This window comes from Neopsephotus bourkii, unplaced genomic scaffold (genome assembly GCF_033783945.1).
Source record: "Neopsephotus bourkii isolate Nb327-2 ecotype Australia unplaced genomic scaffold, CSIRO-AGI_Nbou_v1 NB_1707, whole genome shotgun sequence".
In the NCBI taxonomy this organism is placed as follows: Eukaryota; Metazoa; Chordata; class Aves; order Psittaciformes; family Psittacidae; genus Neopsephotus; species Neopsephotus bourkii.
Window position 1 is genome coordinate 1,463,944 of NW_026902181.1, and position 21,876 is coordinate 1,485,819.

At 41.4% G+C, this 21,876-nt stretch overlaps 1 protein-coding gene across 2 annotated transcripts in view; it reads left to right on the top strand.

Annotated features, from left to right (window-relative positions):
- The window catches only part of MNAT1 (MNAT1 component of CDK activating kinase), a 126,333-nt gene that overhangs the window by 21,464 nt on the left and 82,993 nt on the right, over positions 1-21,876 (top strand). For both annotated transcript variants that reach the window (XM_061376196.1, XM_061376197.1), the window contains exons 2-3: positions 15,284-15,436; positions 18,087-18,160. In XM_061376196.1, the coding sequence (XP_061232180.1) occupies positions 15,284-15,436; positions 18,087-18,160 (227 nt within the window). The remainder of the gene's footprint in view (positions 1-15,283; positions 15,437-18,086; positions 18,161-21,876) is intronic.

Sequence of the window (21,876 nt, forward strand, 5' to 3'; positions counted from 1 at the left end):
GTAACGAAAATACTGTTCACTGTTTTGTAGACCAGAAACAATGTTCTTTGCACATGGCTTTAATACAGCTGTTGTGAGCATAAATAAATGCTGTTTTTGAATAATGCTCACAGATCCCATGTAATTGTGGAGCAGTGTGGTGTTTATGAGAGAACCTGCAGCATTATTGAATGCTGCTCAGCTGATGTTTGGATAAAACTGATAAGCTCAAATACTGTCTGGAACTGATCATCTGAATCTTGGGGCAGATTTCCATTTCCTTACATGTTTTCAATGGCTCTTTATTTAATCAGGGGAGTTTCACTGATGGGCCGTGGTGCCCATTATAAGCGTAAGGCTGTAGCCATGGATAGTGGTGTTTTTTAAAAGACTTTATTTATTTATTTATTTATTTAGTATTTCAGTTAACATTTGCAAAAATAAGAATGGACAAAAATATTACTCAGACCAGACCTACAGAGCGTGGCAAGTGGGGTTTATGCTGGAACAGGCACTGAGAAATACTTCCAAGCTATTTCTGCACACAAATAATGAGCCACATGCAAATGCCCAACAAATCTGCGCTCTGAGTTCGGTGTTTATGCGTGGGAGGAGCTCCATGTAACAAAGAACAGATTTGTGGATGTTTATCTGACTTCAAATGGTTTGACAACAATATGATTGTGATCAGCTTGTGGATGTTAGGAGTGTGTCATCCTGTCCCTGTCCTCTGCAGTCTCTTGTCCTGGTGTCCTCATCCACTGCTGAGTAACCACACTGGGCTGTTCTGTTTTATGTGGTCTGTTGCATAGCTGGTATTGATATAAATACAAACAAGAATATAATCTATTTTACTAAATACAATAATCTTATCTACTTATGTCTCTTTGATCCATTAATCCTTGATGAGTAATACTTGCTGTCTTGCTTCTTGCTCCCACATTATGCAGCTGATTCTCCTCCTTTTCTCTCCTATTATCAAATATTGAAAGAACGAATAGGCATCACAAACTTTCATCATGATAAAGTTGTTTGAAATATGCTGCAACTTAGAACAATTTATGTTACATTTTTGGTATGGTGAGTAATGTATTTGCTTACTTAGTCCTGTTTGATAACCTGTGCAGCTCCTTCTAACTTCAAGTAGGGCTGGTTTTTTATCCCCTGCAATCTGTAGGAAATGGCTGAGATGCCAGCATAGCTAATGAATGTCTGACACATTCTCCTTATTTTTGTTTAAAACCTTCCTCTAAAAGTAGGTGCATTGAATGTGACCTTACAGTTTAACTTCAGAAAGTTTTTTGTGGTGTTCACCAAATGATTTAATGTATGAAAATAGCAATTGCCATTTATTTTTAAGCTTGAGGAAATAGCTTTCTTTTTTTAATAATTAAATTTACAATGCAAAAATATGTTCCCTACCAGGCTTTAAGTAGGTCAGGATCTCTACCACCCTTGGAAAGGAAATTGCAACCTGACCTGCTCAATGGCCAGTGTGGAAGGGAGGAGGAGGTTTAATGTGATTTTCCTCTTTTTTGAATAAATCGAAATATATTTGTTTTTTGAGATCGTTCCACTGGCCACATGTTGTAGGGTATTTCAAGACATCTCTGAAATATTTATCATGCTGTGTCCCACTACAAGTGTAATCTTAAGGTCTCCACTGTTTGTGAAGCACAGTCTATATTTTATCTCCTGCTGAGAAAAGATGTGATAATGATTGTTTAGGGATTATGTGAAAATGAAGTGAGGAATGACCCTTAAAAATTGGTAGCAAGTAGGAGATTCCCAAATGAGACTAGGGAGGTGGAGAAGCTGTTTAAATTGCTACTGTTGGGATTTTCTAATGAATATCTCCTTTGCACTTACATGCGTGAAAATTAAGATTGGCGAGATAAAGAAGCTTTTCAGTAAAATGCAGTAAAAGTCTGTTGGGTTACATAAACTGAAACTAAAGCTGTAACTCCAATGACTTGCCTTTGTTAGTGCTGCAGTTTCAGAGGCTGCAGTCACAGAGTGTAGTAAAGGTCATTAGGGGCTCTGGAAAGTGGTGTGATGCAAACCAGCTTTAGGAACAAGGCTAGCACAGACGCTCCTAAATAAGCGATCCTTTGCAAGGGGAGAGATATCTTACTTCATTTTGGGTTCATTCTTTACATCTCCTTGAACTTCTTAAAGTTAAAAAACCAAGCAGGTTTGTCAAAACCTTAGTGCTGGGTTGCAGAGCTCTCTGTGGCCTGTGGCACATTCAGGGGCAAATGTTCTGCAGATTTCTCTGGACAGTGTAACTCATGGCTCTGTAGAAATGCAGGGAATGACCCTGGGGGTCCCTTGCACCTCTGCTTTTGTGTGTCATTACACTGAAGTGAACTTGTTTAGCAAGCCCTGTGTGGTTTGTTGGATTATATATACATACATACATATATATAAAATCTAATATATATATGATTTTTTTGTATATAATTTTTGTTATATGTATCTTGTCTGTGAAAGAGTTTTTTCAAAAACAGAAATGCACAAACCTGTCACTCTTTCAAGCAGGTTTTTTTTTGTGAATTTTTTTTTATTTTTTTATTTTTAATGCTTATCTTTCTTTTTAGCAGATATTTACCCAGGCTTATTTCTTTAAGGATTAAGTCTGTATTTTGATGAAAGAGGGCAATAAAACATTACTGTGGGATTTTTTTGTTTCTTCTGATAAGATTTTCTGCAACTTAATGTTAAGAATGATTTAGATTCTGCTCTGTCAGGTATTTAAGGACTGCATAGAGATCATTCTTCCTTCTCTGACATCCAGCTATTCAAATTGTAATAGTAAAGGCAACAGAGATTTAGCAAGTCATTCTAAATGATGCTTTAGGGCAGGAAATAAATTGAAATTCTAGTAGGGAATTGAGATACGATGTAAAATTACCTACACTAGTCTAGGAAACTGGCCTGCTCTCAACAACAAAAATACTACTGAGTCCTTAGTATTCAAAGGCTACTGGTGCTTTTGGTCTGTCCCACTGAAAAGGCAGCAGTCTTAAGAAGCAGTTTGTTCCCTAAGGCTGTATTGGACTAATGAAGAGCCAGGAAGGATGATTTGTTGAGTCATGACCACTATCTTTTGCTGCACAAAAGTTTATACTGGTGAGCCAAGGCATGGTGTAATACAAGGTGTACAGAAGTACTCGTTAGCTAATATGTACTTGCTACCAGAAGATTTTTTTTTTTCCATGCTACTAGAATATATATCCATATTAAATTATGTGTACTGTCAGAAATAAGACAAGCTGAGAACGCTTGCTCTCTCTAGTTCTGAAAAATACTTGTTATCCTGTCTGCTGTCCCACCTGTTCTTGTATTGCTTGTAACTGTGCTTTGATTCATCTTTCTAGATGTGTTTATCAAGCAGCTTTTAGGGTACCCTGAAATAACAATGGACACTAAGGGTTCTATTCTCTCTTCTGTTACTTTTGGATAAAGCTAAAATAGCTGCATATGCTATAAAAGCTTTGAAAGAGGGAAGAGGAGGACAAATTTTAATAAACAGTACTGGGTGCTGTTGAATTCAGACTTGGGAACAGCTTTTTATGCCCTCCCACCCAGTGGCTATACCTCATAATTTAGTTCTGGGGGGCCCCTGTCCATGCTGGGCATCTTCACAGGTGGATTTACTGTGGTTATTTCCAGTGACACTGGTGAGGAGCCCTCTTTGAGGAGAAGTGTTTCTCCTAGAGTTGAGTTGTCTTGCCTCACATGTTATTACACAGTTGGTAAAGAATGTGCTGAATGCTGGGGGGATCTTCTATTGCCAGAGTTTTTAACGATTTGATCTCATACCAGGTGAAACTGCTCACAGATTGCCTGAAGTGGTGCCTTCCTCTTCCCTTGCTTTGTAGCCCGGCTGTGCTGGTGCTCATGTCACACATTCACAGTTAGGGTGTTTCCCTTTATCAGAACCCTCTCAGTGTCAATACATGGGTGGAAGTTCCTGAATGGGAGTATTTTTGATGGGATGCCCTAATCTGTCTCAAGTCTGCAGGAAGTTCAGGTGCCCAGCTTGTTGGGACCTGGAGTTCACTTGAGGGTTCTCCTTTGATTCCGCTTTGAGAGCAGATCAGCAAAGCGGTGTAGGTCCATAGTGGTTTTTACAAAAGTGCCTGCCTGTGCTGCTGGGCACTAAACTGCATTGACCAGTACTAAACATAGTTCTTGTTCCCTGTTTTTTTCATGCTTTAGCTTTCCAAATGGTTGAATTCTAAATATGTCTGGTTTTCAGGACTTTCGTGATAGTGGTGTTATGTGCTTGCTTTGCCTGGGATTTTATATATGACAGCATCCCACTTCAGCTTTCTCAATCTGGTTGCTCATTCCTGCCTTCACTTTGCCTGTTGCTATGTGCTGGTACAGGTATTTGTGAACTATACTCTCTCCATTTGACGAACCAAATTGGAGAGTTCATCTTGCTGAAAAAAACCTCAGCAAATAACCATGTGGCTGCACAAATGTTTTTCTGGCCTGCGGGAGAAGACAGCAGGGGAACAACAGTGTGGGGCAGTATGAAGGCAGATTATTGATAGTAGCTTCTTTGGTACTGGTGTTTACTTAATAAGTAGAAACACAGTTTTGATGTTCTGAGGCTCCATATATAAACTCAGAAGTTGTCAGAACTTCTGCGGCTCGTTGAAATGGGAGTTGGTCAAACCATTCAGTTTGGTCTCTGATTTCTGACAAATTACATAAAAAGAAACAGTTGATTTTACTGTATCATAACAACATTTGTGCAGGAGCTCCCACATAGCATTTTGGCAGATTGATTTTTCAGTCATTTCGAACTAAGAAAGTTTAGTGGTAGAGGACAGTTCTTTGTTACATATTGCTTTTTGAGCACTGACAGTATTTTCAGAGCTATTCAGAACATGGACAATGCAGTTACTGCTCCAACAGGCTGTTTCTTTTCAGTTGTTTTTAATTGTGTATACACACACCCACACTGTCCCTCTGTATTTGAATAGCTTAAGGAAACTGGACTGGGTACTTTTTATACTTTGAGTGAAATACAAGCCCCTGCTCTTGGCAGAAATTTGGCTTGGTTCCTCCCAAAAGCTGGGAGAGATAAGCCAACGTATAAACGTCATTCAGCAGGTATGCTTGCAAGAGATCAGTAAAGGTTTTGATTTTGAGAGTGTTTTAAACACTTGCATGTTTCCCCTTGAGACTCCAAATCACTGCTGCTTTTATGGAAAACCTTGATCATATACCTCGTTCTCTTACAGATGTGTACTTTTTGAGGTCAGACATGAAATATGGGAGTGTCTTGATGACAAGCCCTCAGTATTGTGATCAGGATATCTCATCATGCCACCTTTTAATTCCCCAACCTTCCCCCCCTTTTACTGTATAGCTGCATTTCCTTGTCTTGCTTTCCCATGCCGTTGTTGTGCTCTAAAATGCATTGAAAGTACAGAACAGAAGATTTTACTTGTTTTGGATCAAGTAAAAAATTTGTGACTGTTTTGGGTCCCCAGCGCATTTATTTTCAGTTATCTGTGTTTCATTTTTTTTCCAGCATGATTTCTGGTGTATGCAGGTGTTTCATAGGACTGATCAAGTGAATGCACAAAATACTTGAGCTAGCAAGACCTGTCGGGTCTGAGGGCAGTTCAACTCACACTGTGGTATAGGACTTTCTCAGGAGTCCTACATAGATATGGATATGGAAGGGGAAGGGAGCAACGTTTCTTGTATGAAATTTGGTTAAACTTATTAACAATAAGTGTGTTTGTCTTGTGAGACAATGAGCAATGTTGAGCTGGATCATGTGTAAAAAAGCACAGTTTCTGCATTTGGGGCAGACATGGAAAGTTTCGAAATTGTGTTGTAAGTTTGGGTGTGCTGTGGGCAGCTGCTAATCCTGATAGCAACATGATTTGATGTTTGTTGAGAACCCTGAAAGCTTGCAAAGGTTCTTATTCAAAGACAATAAAGCGTAATAAAAAGGTTATTGACATAGTTGAATTATTATTTAGTGCATATGTTTGCCCAGTAGACTGTAATGCATTTGAAGAGGTTGTTCTGGTACATTGGGTGAATTCCTGGCTGATTTTATGCCTACTCATTGTGAAAGCACTTATTTCTCAAGGCCACACAGCTGCTATTGAAGTGTCAAGAAGTGGCCTGTCAAGTATTGGCCTGTTGTTTGACCAAGTTGACATAATTGTGCTTTAAGACATGTTTTTTTTATGATTGTGTGCTTAATTGGTTAGGCAGTAGTATCTCATAGAGAACCACTTTAATTTAAATACCTATGGAAATATTTTCTCTATACTATCCAGACTTAATACCATAAAAGGTTCTTTACTTCTTTTTTTCTAGGAAAAAAGTAAAGGCTCATCTGTGCTGGATAAATGTGAGTTAAGTTTCAGCTTGCTGCAAACTCTCTTCTCAGGTCCAAGCCACTTGAAATGGTTTAGTAGTGGAGACGTTGAAACACAATGGGTGGTGGAAATGTTTCTGTTTATTAGTAATTGACTCAGTATGTCCTTTTTTTGTTTAAAATGTCAGTCATTCAAAGCTGTAGTTCAACCAGTACCTGGTCTGCTTTTTTTTTCTGGTGAGTACAGTTGAGAGGAACTGTTCTGTGTACTGTAGTATGTATATGGGTGTTTGGAAAATAGGTTTAATTGTGGCTGAGTGTCTATGAATTTTTTGAGATGTCTGGGCTCATTTAACTTACTCCTTTCTGCAATATGGAGCAGAACTCGTCTGATAGAACAAAAAGGAAATTGTGTGCATACATCCTTCTTTCCAAAAGACATAAATGGTCGAAAAAAAGGCATGTGATGCTGAGAACTGACACGATACCGAGTATTGGCAGATACCGAAGTCTTTTTTGTTGTTGTTGTTTTGCTGGTTGCTTAAAGGTGGGGTTAAAATCAGCTTTCTGGAGTCTCAATACTAAATTACATGTTAGTAAAGTAATCTCTGAGATTTTGTCTTGCAGTGTATGTCGCTGTGTCCTGAACAGAGGGGAGCCACAGACAGCTGGAGATAGCTTATAAATAGTGTTTAAAACCCCAAAATTCACAACTGTTGATTGAGTTGTAATTTCTGCCTGAAACCCAAGATGTGTCTTACTGACATAACAAGCTGTAATCTCTACATGGCACGTGGGCTGCTTGTGGGAAATTTACTAGTTGAAGACTGACCTAGTGTTGTTTTTTTTGCCAAATAAGGTTTTGAAGTTGTCTCCTTACAAAGTGAGAACAGCAAAATCACCATTGGTAGAAGTTCAAAGAATCTGAACAGAGGAGGAGGGAAAGAGTAACTGGTGTCTTCTCCCAACTTCCTCTTGTATTTGGCAGGCAGTGACAAGACGGCCCAAAACACATAGGCAGTTGTTTCTGCAAGTACTTGAATAAAGAATTTTGAATTTCTGAGGTTTGAAAAGGAAAAGGCATATTTTTGTTCTTAACTCTGCTCATCTGGAAGCTACTGAACTCTTAAACTCCTTTAATGCAAGGCTTTCGGAAGCATTTGGTGTTATTGCAGCCACACTTACTTCTCTTTCCTCAGCTTTTGATTCCTAACCTGTAACATGGGGAAAAATACTTCTGCTCAGTGGCTTTGGTTTTTGGATCACTGATATCATTGCAGGTACAGACTCTAGGAAGAACCTGCCTATTAGGCCATGCTTATTACTTCATCAGCCTAGAAAATAAACCTGCAATGGCCAACTGCGTATAGTAGACGAACCCTTGACTATGTAGCAGAAACCACTGTGTGTTATGAGGACTTGCTAAATGAACTGAAGGTTGTGAAATAAACAGGTTTGACAGCTGCTTGCTCCAAAGTGGGCTGTTCTTGTCTCAGTTCAAGAATCTCTGTACAAGAACACAAAGTTGTCTAGCCCAAGCTAAGCAAAAAGCCTGTGAATGTTTCTAGAAGCATCTTTTATTTAAAATCTAGATTTCTTTCTGTAAGCTCTCTCACATGTGTGTTTTTCTATTGGTTCTTAATGTTCCCTTGTCATAAATCAAGAGTCATTCAGTTTCTGCAAGCAAATTTCTCTCTGATATTAGAATGGAGGAACAAGTGAAAACACATCTTTTTTTTTTTTTGTGCTGATTCTTTCCATTCCATTTGTTCTTGGTTCAGGTCTTGGCTGTGTGATGAAGGCTGCATTATTTGTTTTTAATCTAAACTGATTTTTCTATAGAGAGTATCATTTGTTTTATGTGTTACTCTAAATAACAGAAGGCTATGGAAGCTAAAGAAGAGAGGCTTGGAGATTCTAAATATTTGATATCGTTTAATACTTGTATCTACTAAAAATAGCCTTCGTAAAGAAAGGTAGTAACTCATTCTGTAATGTACCTAATCAACAGCAAAGCCATAAAGATTTTTTTTCTGAAATAATTAATGGTTGTGTATCGGAAGTCCTGCAAATTTCTGTTATGCTCAGCAAAATCTAAAATCTTAAAAGAAAGAATATCTTGTACTCCTGCTTGCGAAAATAGCTCGCTCTTTGTTCTGTTTTGTTTGGTCTCTTGACAGCCAAGCTAGAAAAGTAAGCAGTACTATCAAATGATGCTAATGTTGTGAGCCATTTTCAACCAGTCAGTGTCCAAGAGGATTGATTCCTTATCTACCATCACACCTCTACAATGCCTATGTGCCTGTGTGTGGGGAATGCAGGGCACATATGTTGTACCCTTTGAAGACACTATCCAAAACAAACACTCAGTTCCAGTAAGTGTAATTTAGTTGATAAATATCTAACAGTTTTCTGGAGAGGAACCTCTGCTTGTTTTCTGCAATGTACCAAAAACCTTTTTAGTCTGGTTCTTATTTATCCTGAAGTCCTTGAACACTGACAAGAGGACATGTAGTGCTATTTGTGCACTAGAAACCATCTAGATGCTTTCAAAAATGTGGTGTCATTTTAGACTGCTTAGAGACCGAGCCATTTGTTTTAATATTTCATGGGGATGAAAGAGAAGAACAAGAGAGCTTAAACCAGTGTCCATGGAAATGAAAATGAGCATGCTCATGTTTATTATCCTGATGTGCTAGACCAGGAGACTTTATTGTTCCTTGAGGTGTTGTGATTGCTTTTGTTGGTGATGTTGCGTATAGTCTTCCCCTGTTGGCCATGTATATGTAACTCCCTGAGCATTTTCTATTAATATCTGCATCCAGATGACTCCGATGCTCCTTTCTCCTCAGGAGAGGACTCATCACACTTCTCCCCTACTCCAATATAGGTCGCTCATGGGGTCACAACTCCTGCCAGCAAACCTGCTCCAGTGCAGGCTTCTCTCTCCATGGGGCCACAGGTCCTGCTGGGAGCCTGCTCCAGTGCAGGCTTCCCACAGGGTCACAGCCTTCTTTGGGCATCCCTCTGCTCCTGCATGGGGTCTTTGCCAGGCTGCAGGTGGAGATCTGCTCCACTGTGGACCTCCACACAAGGAGGCGGGGAGATATACTGCCTCATCATGGGCTGTGGGGAAACCTCTGCTCCAGTGGCTGGAGCGCCTCCTCCCCTTCTTCACTGATCTTGGTGTCTGCCGGACTGTTTCTCTCGTTTATTCCTACTACTCTTGCGTGGCTGCTATGGCTCTTTGCAGTAACTTTTCCCCCTACTTAAAGACATTATCCTAGAAACACTATCAGTGTCACTAATAGGCTCAGCCTGGGCCAGTGGTGGGTCTGTCTTGGAGCTGGTTGGCATTGACTCCATCTGACATTGTGTGGAAGACAACTTCCTTCTGCAAATAATAGAGTCGACAAGGAGAGGTGCCATGCTTGACCTTGGGCTCACCAACAGAGAAGGGCTCATTGGAAATGTGGCGCTCCAGGGCAGCCTTGGATGCAGCAGTCAGGAGACGGTCGCATTTGAGATCCTCAGGACAGTGAGAAGAGCATGCAGCAAACTCACTGCCATAGAGTTCAAGAGAACAGACTTTGGCCTCTTCAGGAATCTGCTTAGTAAGGTTCCATGGGATATAGCCCTAGAGGGCAGGGGGGCCCAAGACTCATGTTTGATCTTCAAGGATCACCTGCTACAAGCTCAGGAGTGTTGCATCGCAGGTAGAAGGAAGTGCAGCAGGAGGGCCAGGAGACCTCCTTGGATGGATAAGGAGCTGCTGAGGAAAATTCAAATGAAAAAAGAGGCTTATAAAAGGTGGAAGCAAGGACAGGTGGCCTGGGAAGAGTACAGGGATGTTGTCCGGGAAGCTAGGGACCAGGTTAGGAAGCTAAGGCCCAGTTAGAATTAAACTTGGCTAGGGATATTAAGGTTAACAGGAAGGGATTCTACAGGTACATGGCAAATAAAAAACAGACTAGGGAGAATGTAGGCCCTCTCAGGAAGCCCTCAGGAGAACTGGCTACACAGGATTTGCAGAAGGCTGAGGTTCTGAATGACTTCTTTGCCTTAGTCTTCACTGGCAAAGGTTCTGACCGCACTACCCAAGTCTTGGAAGGCAGACGCAGGGACTATGAGAATGAAGACCTTGGGCCCACTGTAGGAGAGGAACTGGTTTGAGACCATCTTAAAGATCTGAACATGCTCAAGTCCAGGGGACCTGATGAAATCCATCCAAGGGTCCTGAACGAGCTCGCAAATGAAGTTGCTAAGCCACTGTCCATCATATTTGAAAAATCACGGCAGTCAGGTGAAGCTCCCGATGACTGGAAAAAGGGAAATACAGCCCCCATTTTCAAGAAGGGGAAAATGGATGACCCAGGGAATTACAGCCCAGTCAGTCTCACCTCTGTGCCTGGCAAAATCTTGGAGCAGATTCTCCTGGAAGGCATGCTAAGGCACAGGAAAAACAACAAGGTGCTTGGTGACAGCCAGCATGGCTTCACTGAGGGGAAATCCTGCCTGAGCAATTTGGTGGCCTTCTATGATGGGGCTACAGAACTGATGGACAGGGGTAGAGCAGTTGATGTAATCTACCTGGACTTGTGTAAAGCGTTCGACACTGTCCCACACGACATCCTTGTCTCTAAATTGGAGAGACATCACTTTGATAGGTGGACCACTCGGTGGATAAAGAACTGGATGGATGACCACACACAAAGAGTTGTGGTCAATGGCTCAATGTCCAGCTGGAGACCAGTAACGAGTGGTGTCCCTCAGTGATTGGTGTTGGGCCCGGTCTTGTTTAACATGTTCCTCACTGACATGGACAGTGGGATTGAGTGCGCCCTCAGCAAGTTTGCCGATGACACCAAGCTGTGTGGTTCGGTTGATACGCTGGAGGGAAGGAATGCCCTCCAGAGGGACCTTGACACGCTTGTGAGGTGGGCTGATGCCAACCTCATGAAGTTTAACCATGCCAAGTGCAAGGTCCTACACCTGGGTCTGAGCAATCCCAGGCACAGCTACAGGTTTGGCAGAGAAGAGATTCAGAGCAGCCCTGCGGAGAAGGACTTGGGGGTGTTGGTCGATGAGAAAATGAACATGAGCTGGCTTCAGTGTGTGCTTGCAGCCCAGAAAGCCAACCATATCCTGGGTTGCATCCAAAGGAGCGTGATCAGCAGGTCAAAGGAGGTGATCCTGCCTGTTTCCTCTGCTGTCGTGAGACCTCACTTGTAGTATTGTGTGCAGTTCTGGTGTCCTCAACATAAAAAGGACATGGAACTGTTGGAACAAGTCCAGAAGAGGGCTGTGAGGATGATCAGGGGACTGGAGCACCTCCCATATGAAGACAGGCTGAGAAAGCTGGGGCTGTTCAGCCTGGAGAAGAGAAGGCTGCGTGGAGACCTCATAGGAGCCTTCCAGTATCTGAAGGGGGCCTATAGGGATGCTGGAGATGGACTCTTCGTTAGGGACTGTAGAGATAGGATAATGGATAATGGCTTCAAACTTAAACAGGAGAAGTTCAGGTTAGATGTAAGGAAGAAGTTCTTTACTGTGAGGGTGGTGAGGCACTGGAACAGGCTGCCCATGGAAGTTGCGAATGCTCCATCCTTGTCAGCATCCATGGCCGGGCAGGATGGAGCCTTGGGTGACATGGCTTAGTGTGAGGTGCCCCCATGGCAGGGGGGTTGGAACTAGATGATCTTAAGGTCCTTTCCAACCCTAACTGTTTTATGATTCTATGATTCTGTGACATGGGGGAAACTTCTGGCAGCTGCTAACAAAAGCCACCCCTGTAGCCACCCTGCTACCAGAACCTTACCATGCAAACCCAATGCATCAGGGTAAAAACTTGAATCCAAAAGATAATGAAAGATTTTAGTGAATGTGTGCAATATAATGCAGATCACATAGGTCGTACAGCCTCAGTGTGAAGAGGAGAATTGACAGTGTTGTACCCTGAGTGCTTGCTTAGACTTCATGTAAAGCTGTATACTTGGTATTGAATAATAGTGAACAAGATATGTACCTGTTTTTGAAGTATGAACATTTGTCATCATTGGTTTCTGTATGCAGCGTATATGCGTGTGCATTTAATATATATATATGCATATAAAAGTTGCTGATTTAAGGCTTCCAATTTAAGAAAATGTGGTCATGTTTGCAAGGGAATTAAGCAGGTGTTTTGGTGCAGTGCTTATTTGGGGAAAGCTGTATGTGATGTAGTGGCCAGTAAAAGTTGCACTGAATGATGTCCTGCTTCCATAGTCAGGCTGTCCTTATACTAAGGCAAATGAGAAGGGTTGGACTTACAGAAAAATGGAAGAATCCCCTGAATTGATGTGGTTTATGCACGATGTGGGAGCTGTCAGCAGTAGTGTTGGGGTGTCCCCCTCTGCTGCCTGGGATGTCTTGGCTGTTCCATGGGTTGGATGCCTTTGGGGAAGTCATCTAAATTGCTTAAAAAAGGTGGGGAGGAAGTTATTCTGTACTTTTAAATTTTAAAGTGTGAGGTGTTTTTTGGTTTTGTTTTTTTTTTTTTTTTAGTCACATTTTGAAATCTTTATTTCAAGACATGAAACCATTTATTAAACCCATCTTTATTAAAGTCTGCCTTCCTGGTGTTTGCATCTGCTTTGACTTCAGTGGTCTGTAGCACTTGTTTCAGAAGGATTCAGGAGATGTGTTTTTTCCTTCCTCAAGAATTGGGTGGAAGTACGTGGCCAAACACATTTACCATTGCTGGGCAAGCAGCTGCAGTTTCTTGAGGCAAGGATGACAGACTTGCTAAGAAGTAAGCTTGGGTTAAATCTATCTGGAGATACAGAGGAGGCAGGATTTGGAGACGGTCCAGGTCTGGCCTTGACTTGTCCCATACAACCTCCTTTGAATTCAGAAGGAATTACCTATGAATAAATACAAGGGTGGGTGCGAATGAGGGAGAATGGGATCACCTGACAGAGGGTTCCCATAGTGAGGAGTTAACTCATTGTTTTTTTTTTTTTTTTTTTTTTTTCAATGGAAAGCTGTTTTCCAGCCTTAGAAACACTGGTTCCAGTTCGGGAAGACACTGAAGCACTTGTACAAAGTGCTAAGTGTTCTTTCCATGGTCAAGTCTTGTGTAAACTTGTCTCTGATATAGGCGAGGGAAGCAGGGAAGTGGTTTCAGGTGCTACTGTCTGCGTTAACGTCTGCATACGGAGATGCTGTATTGTTGGTCCTTAGGTAATACAATGATAAAAATAACCCCAAACAACCAAAGACCCCAATACAGACACCTGCACTAGGATCTATCTGCCAAGTTCTGTAGGTTTGCACTCCCTTTTTTAACTCCCTGTGCTTTGGCTGCTGTGTTCAGAGAGATACATAAACAGCACAAGCTGCCAAAATGAAGGAGACCATGAAACTGGCCTTATGTACCGCTGTTGCATGCACAGACGTGTTAGGGGAGGAAGGAGAAAACCCTTTCCCTGCCTTGCCTTCTCTCTTGCATTTAGTGCTGCTTCTCCCATAACAGTGAGCTAAATGATTTGTATAAAGCTTTTCTCTTGAGTTGATGTTAAGTAACTTCTGAATTTCAGGCCTAGTGTGCTAAAAGGTTTGAGCTTTTTCTTCCTGGATAAATTGCATTTAAATGTTCTTAGTTCCCTAACTAAAGGAATTATGGAGCAGAAAAACATCAAAATAACTTCAAGGTTTGCTCTTTAGCATTGGCAGCTGCTGTGCGATTTGAAACTGTAATTCTACTTGTATTAACAACAACAACAAAAAATCTCTATTTGATTTTTTAATTGCAAGATACAATTGTGTTTTGCACTTCCTAATTTTGAAAACAGAAGCTGTGTAAAACTGGTTGATCCTAGCCAGCTCTGCCTCCGTAAGTACTGGAACCAGTTTAGTTTGAGGTAAGTCAGCAGAGTGAAAGTTTTGGTTAACATCCTTTGCAGCCATGTCAGTATTGTTCCTCTGAACTTGTTTAGTTTCTGTGCTGGGTTGGTGAACGTATCGTACAGCTCGGCCCTTAATGTACAACTACATTGGCTTCAATATAGCAAAGCTATACATAGGGAGTCTCTTTCCTCCCCCTGGAAATGACTACAGCAGGTGTTGTCCTCTGCTAGAAATTTACACTTTGTTAGTACCTGAGTACTTTCTTCTAAAAAAATTGACTTTTTTGTTGTGTGTTCGTCCTTTATCAAATGCCAGCTTGGCTGGTCAGCAGACATCTTGTTAAAATCTGAAATCTTCATTAAGAGAAAAGAAACAAAAGCAGAAAAATATTTTTGGTTTATTCCTGTGCAGCCTTTGTGTAAAGTATATTGTATGTGCAATTTTAAAAAGTGGTAACAGAAGGCACAGAAGAGCTGCGTAATGCTGGTCGCTGGTTAAAATGGTATTTGAATTCTAGCTGTGTTAGGCTGGAGTTTAGCTCAGGTTTGTTACAGGAGTTCCTGTGTGGTGCTACTTGTAGATTCTTGAAATGCTGTGGCAATACTTGTATTGCTGCTTGTGCAGCCTTGCACTGTGAATGGCATAAAAACAATAAATGGGGCTTTTTGTGCAGCAGGGTAGTACGCAGAGTAAATAAGGATATTGTGGTCTGGTCCACGTGAAGTGAATCTGATAGTGTCACTAAACAAGCTTGCCCTTGACACAAACCCCATTATTGTGTTTGGATTAATGTTTAGTCTCAGCAAAGAGGCAGAGTTGTTTGGAGCAAGGAGAATAAATGCATTTGCACTGCTGAGATTGTTTCCTTTCAGCCAGCTTGGAGCTCCCTTGCCTCCTTGCCACTGTTGGGTGCTGGAGAAATAGTGAAATCAAGGAGAGAAGCACTGGCACTAGTCCTTATAGTGTGTATGTAAACAACACATAAAGGGAATGATCCTCTGTTGCAGTTACTGTTTAACATGCATCTGCCTTTATACCCCTTCCTTTCTCCTGCAGATGCGAGAGCTGTGTGGAACTGCTGTTTGTGAGAGGGGCTGGGAACTGCCATGAGTGCGATACCCTTCTGCGGAAGAGTAACTTCAGAGTACAGCTCTTTGAGGATCCTGCTATCGACAAGGAAGTGGAAATTAGGAAGAAAGTGCTGAAAATGTGAGTATCACCAGTTAAAAGAACAGAAGGCGGATGTATTGCATGAATCACATTTAAAAAAAAACTTACTCCTAGAAGAAGAGGGGGGATAATTTATTTTTTGAAGTGATGACCCATGAAACTGAATCCATTTAATTAATATAGAGGAATTTCAGAGAATCTGATTTTATGCAACAATTGAATTCTCAGTGTAGCCTTGTGGGATTCCTGTGTAGCATTAGAGAACGTTGGGTGTTTCTGTGTGGCCGTCTTTGGTGAAGACTTGCCTCCTAAATGGAGGTGATTAGATATTGCTTTTCCCTTGAGGAGATGAACAAGGGAGTGGGGCAAGAAATAGGCCCTTGATTGGTTTAATTCCTGAGAATATGTTCTCAGAGTTGATGGCCAGTTCCCTTCAAAATGAAATTGACAAGAGAAACGATGTTCACATTGTTTTCTACTTCACACAGCAACTGCTAGTAAGGAAATGCTTCCTTAGGAGCCTTGTGTTACTAGTCTGTCATGCAGGTTTGAGACCTCTTGGAGTTGAGACAAATGAGGTGTAAAATTGCATCTCACTTCCTGTGGCCAAGAAATGATGTTTTATAAGTAAAATAAGTGAGCCAGTTGATGTTTCGGTGGAAGAGGGTCTCCAGCCTAACAAACCTGGGGAGACTTGTGTCGGCAAAAATGTATGTACAGGTAAATTGTAAGCTTGGCAGCATTTATCTAAGGCTTAGCATAATACATAATGAATCATTAAGATGCAGGAAACTAAAAACCAGTCAGTCTTACCTCTGTGCCTGGCAAGATCATGGAGCAGATTCTCCTGGAAGCCATGCTAGGGCACATGAAAAACAATGAGGTGGTTGGTGACAGCCTGACCAAGTTTGCCGATGACACCAAGCTGTGTGGTTCGGTTGATACACTGGAGGGAAGGAATGCCATCCAGAGGGACCTTGACACACTTGAGAGGTGGGCTGATGCCAACCTTATGCAGTTTAACCAAGCCAAGTGCAAGGTCCTACACCTGAGTCAGGGCAACCCCAAGTGCACCTGCAGGTTGAGTGGAGAAGAGACTCAAAGCAGCCCTGTGGAGAAGAACTTGGGGGTGTTGGTTGATGAGAAAATTAACATGAGCTGGCTTCAATGTGCACTCACAGCCTAGAAAGCCAACCGTATCCTGGGCTGCATCAAAATGAGCATGACCAGCAGGTCGAAGGAGGTGATCCTGCCCCTCTACTCTGCTCTTTATGAGACCTCACTTGGAGTATTGTGTGCCGTTCTGGTGTCCATAACATAAAAAGGACATGGAACTGTTGGAACAAGTCCAGAGGAGGGCCATGAGGATGATCAGGGGACAGGAGCACCTCCCATATGAAGACAGGCTGAGAAAGTTGGGGTTGTTCAGCCTGGAGAAGAGAAGGCTGTGTGGAGACCTCATAAGAGCCTTCCAGTATCTGAAGGGGGTCTACAGGGATGCTGAAGACAACTCTTTATTGGGGACTATCGCGATAGGACAAGAGGTAGTGGGTTAAAAGTTAAACAGGTGAAGTTCAGGCTAGATATAAGGAAGTTCTTCCCTGTGAGGGTGGTGAGGCACTGGAACAGGTTGCCCAGAGAAGCTGTGGCTGCCCCATCCCTGGCAGTGTTCAAGACCAGGTTGGATGGGGCTGTGAGCAGCCTGGTCCAGTGGAAGGTGTCCCTGCCTATGGTAGGGGTATTGGAACTTGATGATCTTTAAGGTCCTTTCCAACCCAAACCATTTTATGATTCTGCAGTTCTCTATGATATGATTTTGTCTCTTACGATTTTGTCATTGACTACCAACATGGTGATGGGGAAAGTAGTAATTTTTTTTGTGTTTGATGATAAAGTCTACTGAAGTTAAAAGTCAAGCTGGAATGAAGTCAACTTAGTTGACTAATTATGAAATACAGTTAGAACAGAAAGTATTATAAAATGCTGGTTCACTTGGATTTGACAGATTACTTTTTAGTAGGCAGAAAAAATGTCCTCAGCTTGGAATTTGGGTGGAGTTCTCAGGTTTAGACTTTTATACTGGTGTAATGTGTCTTGTTCCACAGACCAGGCAGAATCTCCGCTTTATGTTTTCTTGGGAAGAAAGCCCAGAGTCTTGACTTGGAGAGGCTGTTCACATTCTAGCCAGTTGTCCTTTCATCTTACTAATTTTTCCATCTATCAAATGTTGGATAAATGAGCTCTGGAATGTTCTGTTGATACACAATAAGTGTGTAGCATTTTCAGTTTGCTGCTGACATGCTTTCTGTTGTTGGTGGAAAGCCAAGCTCCTTTTTCTAATACTTATAGAAAAGCTTTTCTTGTGGGTGTTACTGCTGCCTCTGGCTTTCTTAACAGGTTTCTCATGCTGAAGGGCTGACTTGGAACTAGGGTATTCTAGTCTCTGTTCTTTTGTTTACGTGTAACCATGGCAAAGGAATTGTCAGTTAGGAGGCAAAGACAGCACCTGTTTATGCCAGGCTGGCTCCTTTCCTTTGAAAGAAGCACTTCTGTCTCCTCTTAAGGATTCTATTTGTTAGTCAGTTGTGGGAGCAACAAAGCACATTGTTGATAAAAATAATAGACTTGCATGAAGAGCCTTACTGAACTGGAAGAGTTTGTATAAATACTTGTTTCTCTTCTCTCAAAGATACAATAAAAGAGAGGATGATTTTCCCAGTCTAAGTGAATATAATGATTTCCTGGAAGAAATAGAAGAAATTGGTAAGTCCTAATGCTTGCATTTTTTATTTGCTGTGTTCATGAGACCATAGCTTTTTACCTTCTGACTCAGCTGCCAACGAGAATGTCCAAGTTGAATTTCTGTAATAGGATTTATCATAGTATCAGATGTTTATCTAATTATCTTTTTCTGTACATTTTTAATCATATTTTCTGAACTATAGGACATTAAGTAAAATATTTTATCTGCCAGAGAAAAAAAAGTGATTTGAAGAGGAAGCGGTGCTTTATATCTGGAAAGGCTTGCAGGGCACTGTCTGTGCTGCACTGGGAAAGATTAAATAGAGAAGAGGAATTGAAATTTTCATTATATGCCTCTATTAGCTTTATCTGCCATGACAGAAGCCATATGGTGTCTTTCATCATTTTTGCTTCTGCAAGTACAGTAGTTGAAGCTGCTTTGAAGCTGATGACCTTACATACCACTGCGGTAGCATTTTATGTTGCTGTGCAGAAGGAGAAGGTTTAGGAACAGACATTGATTTCTTTCTCTTTGGATTAGTTGAAGCAGAACTTTGCCCTCTGGGGAAAGGACTATGTTATCAACAGAGTTTATTTTCTTCTTAGTTCGGGTGACATGATTTATGGTGGAGTGATGGATTTTGCTTAGAAAAACAAGGATGTGTTCAAAGGAGTGACTCATAAATGGTTTGTTTCTTATTTTTATGAGCTTCTGAGGCTTTTCCTTCTTTGTGTCCTGGAGGAAGAAGAGGTGGCTTAGAATATGAAGAAGGGGCAGTGAATGTAATTTGAAGGAAAATGTGGAGATGCCACTCCCTTTCAGTTTCTCAGAGGAGCCCTTGCTCCTCTTTGCACTGTTGTTTTGTAGAAATGTATCCAATACACTTACTGCTGTGAGTAATATATCGTGTTTTTGTTGGCCTCAGAAGGATGAGGCTGGAAAGCTAAATTGTGTGGCTGGGAAGCACCAGGCGCACTCTTACGGCTCCAAGTATCTGGAGGAGATGATGTGGGTGTAGCTCTGTTTACGTATTTTTTTGGATGGTGTGGGAGAAGGAGGAAATAAGTAGAAAGAATGGATACATCTTAGCCAAAGTATCCTGGAAGAATCTCTGTTCTCATGAAAAGGAAAACTGCTTTTTATTTATGTAGTATTAAGTACAGGTTTCCCACTTACTGCTGTTGCAGGGGATTTTAGCATCTGCAACAAGGGAGTTGAAGTATTGCCTGAAATTACCTTAACCTCATCCATTTGTGCAAAATATTACTGTTCTCTAGCTCTTGGGATTAGGTTGTTAAATTTCAAATGGTTCCAGAGCCAGAATTAGTAAGTTGATTTAGAAGCAGCAGGAATCATGACTGGTCTTTGTAACCTTGTGATGAAAAGTGAATTTGTCAATAGTTGTGCTGGCCCTGCAAATGCACAGTGAAGCAGCTCAGCAGATAAGATTTAGGTATTGGAGTTAGTTGCCTGAAACGGATGCCAAAAATACTAAGAGGAGTGTTAAGTCTGACTGCCTCCTAGTTTCTTCATGTAGCAGCTGGGGTAATGAGAGGAAAGAAGGGGTGCAGTCAGGAGGCTCTTCATTTTCACTGTCAAAGGGGTCATTTATGCTGTACTAACTTGAGGCAGATGCAGAAGCTGGAGGACAGGTGAGATTCAAGAACACTGCCTAGGGTAAGAATTCAAGCCCTGTTCTCCTTTCCTTGGTCACAAAGCTCATTGAACAAATGATATTCTCCCCAAGCCCTTCCCTGCTTGTGCACATGGACAGTTGTAACACTATTGCTGCATTATTAGAGTTCTTCCAGTGGCTTTGCTGTGCATGTTGTGTATGGTATGACTGAGCGATGTGTTAAAGGTGCCTTTGCACTGGTACTTCACATTTTACTGCTGAGAGTAGTTATTTACGTTTTTTGAATATGTGAATTCTCTGCTTGCATGTGAAGAATTAGGCTGGAAGATGGGAAAGAAAGGGTGTAGTCGTGCAGTGCAAAGTTTTGCCTTGTGGAACCAATGTACAGCAGGTTGGCTGGTGGCCATTGTTGTAGCTGCCAGGTAAAGAAGCTGGGGAGCCAGAGAACTGCGCTTCCCCTTTCTCCCCGTACTCCAAACTTTCAGTTTTTCTGTATGAGGGGTGGGTGAGGTGCAGCTTTACCTTGTTTTCTCTTCACTGGCAAGCTTTGTTTAGCAAGTTGTTGTGGGGGTTTATATGAAGTAGTTGCTTGGTAGAGACAAGATGTAAACTCCTGTATAATGATCCTAGCACAATTCTGGTAGTTCTACCAAATGTTACAGGTAGGTCAGCTCCGACATTTGCAGTAATTGCACTGTCTTATTACATTGACGTGATATATGACCTCACTTGAAACATGTTTTCCCCCTTCATATCAGGCATGTTATACCTACAGACTTTTTCTATTTAAAGAAAAGAGTTGGGTGGTACAGCGGAAGTGTGTGTGTGTGTGAAGGTCAAGCAAACATTAGGGTAGTCACCTCCTAAGATTTCTATTATAAAAAACACATTTTTAAAGTGGTTTAGAATGTAGCCACTAAATAATGCTTTGAGCTAAAATGTGTTATACAAGGCTTTAAATAGAAACCACATTTTAAAGCAGGTTTTCCCCAGAAACTAAAATCAGTTGGACGATTTGAGAACATTGTAAACACAGTTTGTTGTCATTAACACTAGGAAGAAAAATAAAATCAAAGGGTTAAAACCTTCCTTTGGGAAAGGTGTAGACAATATCCATCAAGTAAGTCAGGTTTATGCCCATATGATGAGGGGTAAGATTAAACCTTACAGTGTTGTTACAAGTTATAATCTCTGGACATAATGCAACCTCTGCTCACTCTTTCTACAGGGAAAGAGTTTCTTTCACTCTTTATTTCTTCCCCAAAGAATCTTCATAGCCAGTTTCTCAAAACCTTCCCATGTAAGCTCTCCAGAGCAGAACCCGCCTCTGAGCATGTGTATACACACTGCCTGGCACCATTCTCCTGATACCTGAACGAGGCCTCTAGGCATTACCGCAAAACAATTGTTAGTGGTAATTACTGCTTTTTAAAAACATTCAGTACATTTGACTTGGAAGGAGGCTGCTGTGTTTGTGCCCTTTGGATTCCTGTATCTTATTACTCCCCTATGACTTTATGCAGTGCCGGCTGCCTAGTGACTCATCTTGCTTGGAACATTTGCATCTCACAAGCGATCCTTGGATAGGAGTAATTTCGGTATCTATAATCACTTGTGGGTTTTGTTTATTGTTTTGTGGTTTTGTTTTGTTTATTTCCTCTCTGTGTGTGTGCATGAGGGTGGTATTGCTGGTCCTGACAGTGAGAATAACCCAGCTTGGAAGGTGAGCGACCTGATCAGAGGTAGATTTCAGTCGTCTTACCTGTACAATGATTTTGGTATCACACTGCTCCAGTCAAAATGATCTTTCTTAGACTAGTGGGGCTGAGTGATCTCATTTATTACTATGCTAAGGTATTTTTCTGGAAAATTACCCAATAAAAGAAAACTGAGGATAAACAGAAGTAATTATTAATGCCTAACTAGATTTTTCTGGCTTAGCTATGGGTTTTCTTTTGTTTCTGATTATTTTGTTATAATCACAGAAATGTTAGCTGGAAAGGACCTGTTAGAATCTATTTCATCTTTTCTCCCCATCACCCCTCTCCTACTTCTCTTAAAAGTGCAGGGACCATGCATCCAAGTCACCAACCAAAGGTG